This window comes from Arachis ipaensis, chromosome B02, assembly GCF_000816755.2.
Source record: "Arachis ipaensis cultivar K30076 chromosome B02, Araip1.1, whole genome shotgun sequence".
Classification (NCBI taxonomy): domain Eukaryota; kingdom Viridiplantae; phylum Streptophyta; class Magnoliopsida; order Fabales; family Fabaceae; genus Arachis; species Arachis ipaensis.
In genome coordinates, this window is record NC_029786.2 from 6344550 (window position 1) to 6347160 (window position 2611).

General features: G+C 28.1%; 1 protein-coding gene across 2 annotated transcripts in view; it reads right to left on the minus strand.

Moving 5' to 3' along the window:
- LOC107624476 (anthranilate N-methyltransferase) overlaps positions 345-2611 on the minus strand; it is a 31891-nt gene continuing 29624 nt past the window's right edge. For both annotated transcript variants that reach the window (XM_016326969.2, XM_021115297.1), the window contains exons 3-5: positions 1818-2128; positions 1464-1528; positions 345-762 (exon numbers count right to left, since the gene is read on the minus strand). In XM_016326969.2, the coding sequence (XP_016182455.1) occupies positions 466-762; positions 1464-1528; positions 1818-2128 (673 nt within the window). In that variant the 3' untranslated portion in view covers positions 345-465. The remainder of the gene's footprint in view (positions 763-1463; positions 1529-1817; positions 2129-2611) is intronic.

Consider the following 2611-nt stretch of genomic DNA (forward strand, 5'->3'; position numbering starts at 1 on the left):
TGAGTTATACTGGGGTGTGGTGTTAGGCCAACTGAAATCAGACGGTGCGACAGAAGAAAGGTAAAACGGACAATTCGATTTGCAGTTTCTCACCGATTAATATTAGTCAAATCAAAAAACAAGCAACTCGGACCCTCCGAATTCATTTTCAGAAAAAAAAATGCTAATCGGACTCTCCGATTGGTTTCTTAACAAAGGAATCAGACGGTTCGAATTTTCCCTGCCATTGTTTGAAAACTTCTATCTCACACCTGTGTCTAATATCATTGTATCCCATAACTAAGCACAACTCACACACTGGTAGCATATAGAAAAAAATGAGCCGAGAGAAACTACTATGCGAGTTTTTGTTTTCAAGGAGAGCCTTTTGTATTTTATTTTATTATATACTATTTTAATCCGTACGTGAGTGTTTGTCTTTTTTTATTATATACTATATATAGGACTCTAGATACATATTTGTCTCTACTTGTAGAACTCCATAACCCAATATCCAGAGACAGAGCACACAAATTTGATGGAAGAAAATCCAGAAAGAGTGGCCAAATGAATGAAGTCACGTTTGGTTCTCTCTTTTCCTCCAATGTTTTGAGTCATCATCAATAAGTCAGCTTTGAAAGCAACCTTAGCGGCGGTTGTATTCCCCGGCAAAACCGGAACCATTATGTCTACAACAATCACTTTTCCATCTTCAGGAATGGCTTTATGGCAATTCTTCAACACCTTCAAGCAATGTTCATCACTCCAATCATGAAGTATGCACTGAAATTTTTGGTTTCAAAAATAAAGTCATGTCACATGTCCATATGTAAAATATGAGAAAAATATACAATTTTGTCTTTTCCCCTCCTTATTTTTGTATGTTATATATAAAGTAATAAGTTAGATAAAATATTATAATAGTAAAAATAAAATACTTCTTTTATTAATATAACAAATGTAATTGGTTTTAGTATTTAGCCACATGATAAAAAATACTTTAATTGCTACAAAAATATCTAATTTAATATTTTTCATATATTCCACTATAAACGATATAACATTTAAAAAAATGCAATTATATATTATGAATAATTTTTTATAGGGTAAAGTATATTTTTTGTCCCTAAAGTTTGACAAAAGTTTCAAAAATATTCTTAAGTTTTATTTTGTTTTAATTTTGTCCCAAAATTTTTCGATTTGCATCAAATATACTCTTGACGGCTAATTTTTCAAAAAATTTAAGACCAATTCAACAACAATTTCATAAGAACAAGCTCTTAACACAAATAAATCAAGTATAAGTTTCATGCATTATTGTTAGATTGGTCTTAATTTTTTGAAAATTTAGCCGTCCATAATATATTTGATGCAAATCGAAAATTTTTTGGACAAAATTAAAATAAAATATAACTTAGAGGTATTTTTAAAACTTTTGATAAACTTCAAAATAAAAATTATACTTTATCCTGTATATATATCACCTTCATGAAAATGGCATCTCCGTTAGGAACACTCTCAAACATATCTCCTCCCACATGTTTCACACCTGCAACATCATTCACAGCTTCAATTGGTAAAGGATTGTAATATATCTTTAATATATATCCTCCTTTTTTCAGTTATTATTATTTTTTGGTAACCTTTAAATTAATGTTTACATTAATCTAATGATGTAATTTAAAAAAATCCAAATCTATTGATTTAAAAAAATATAAAAAATAATAATAACAAATCTATAAAAAAACAAAATAAAAATAATATATAATCATAATTTAAATACATTTTAAATTGTATAATCAAATGAAAATGGCAATAATAATAATAATAATATATACCGGGATAGGTGAGGGCATGTTGAATTACATGAGGCAAGTCAAAGTTAATAGCATTGATATTTGGATATTTGGAAGTGATCATTTTGAGATTGATACCAAGACCACCACCAACATCAATTAGAGTGTTAATGTTGTTAAAACCTTCATAGGACTCAAGAACCCTCTTCATCACTATGGTTGTGTGGCTTATCATAGCTTTGTTGAAAACATCATTGAACCTTGGATCCACACTTGGGTACTCAAATGCATGCATCCCATTAACCCTAACAAATGGCACACCTCCTTCCAATATTGCTCCTTTCAGTTCACTCCTTTATTTCAATTCAAAAATAATTCCGTTACGTTACCAATGCAACAAAAATTCTATTAATTTTTGCCAACTTTTATTTTTAATTATGTTTAATGAAAGTGTCTTTTATAGATGTATCTAATAAAAATATCTTTTTTATGATTGTATCTAATGAAAGTGTCTTTATAGATGTATTTTCTAGATATGTCTCCTTATATATATATTTAAAATATAATAATTAATTATTGTTCACAATAAATTGACAAATAATATATTAATGTTCTATACTTTTCCATACATTCAAAAATCATTCAACATCATTATGTCACCTAAAAATTCATACGAATTAAAAATAAATAAATAAAGTGGGAAAAGGACAAAGAAAAAACACACATCTACATCTTATTGACGACGTCAACTTAAATTTCCACTAAAGTCTTTAATATTTTATGACTATAGAGATATTCTTTCGTTTTTCTATTATGTAAAAGATTCTTGTTTGTTA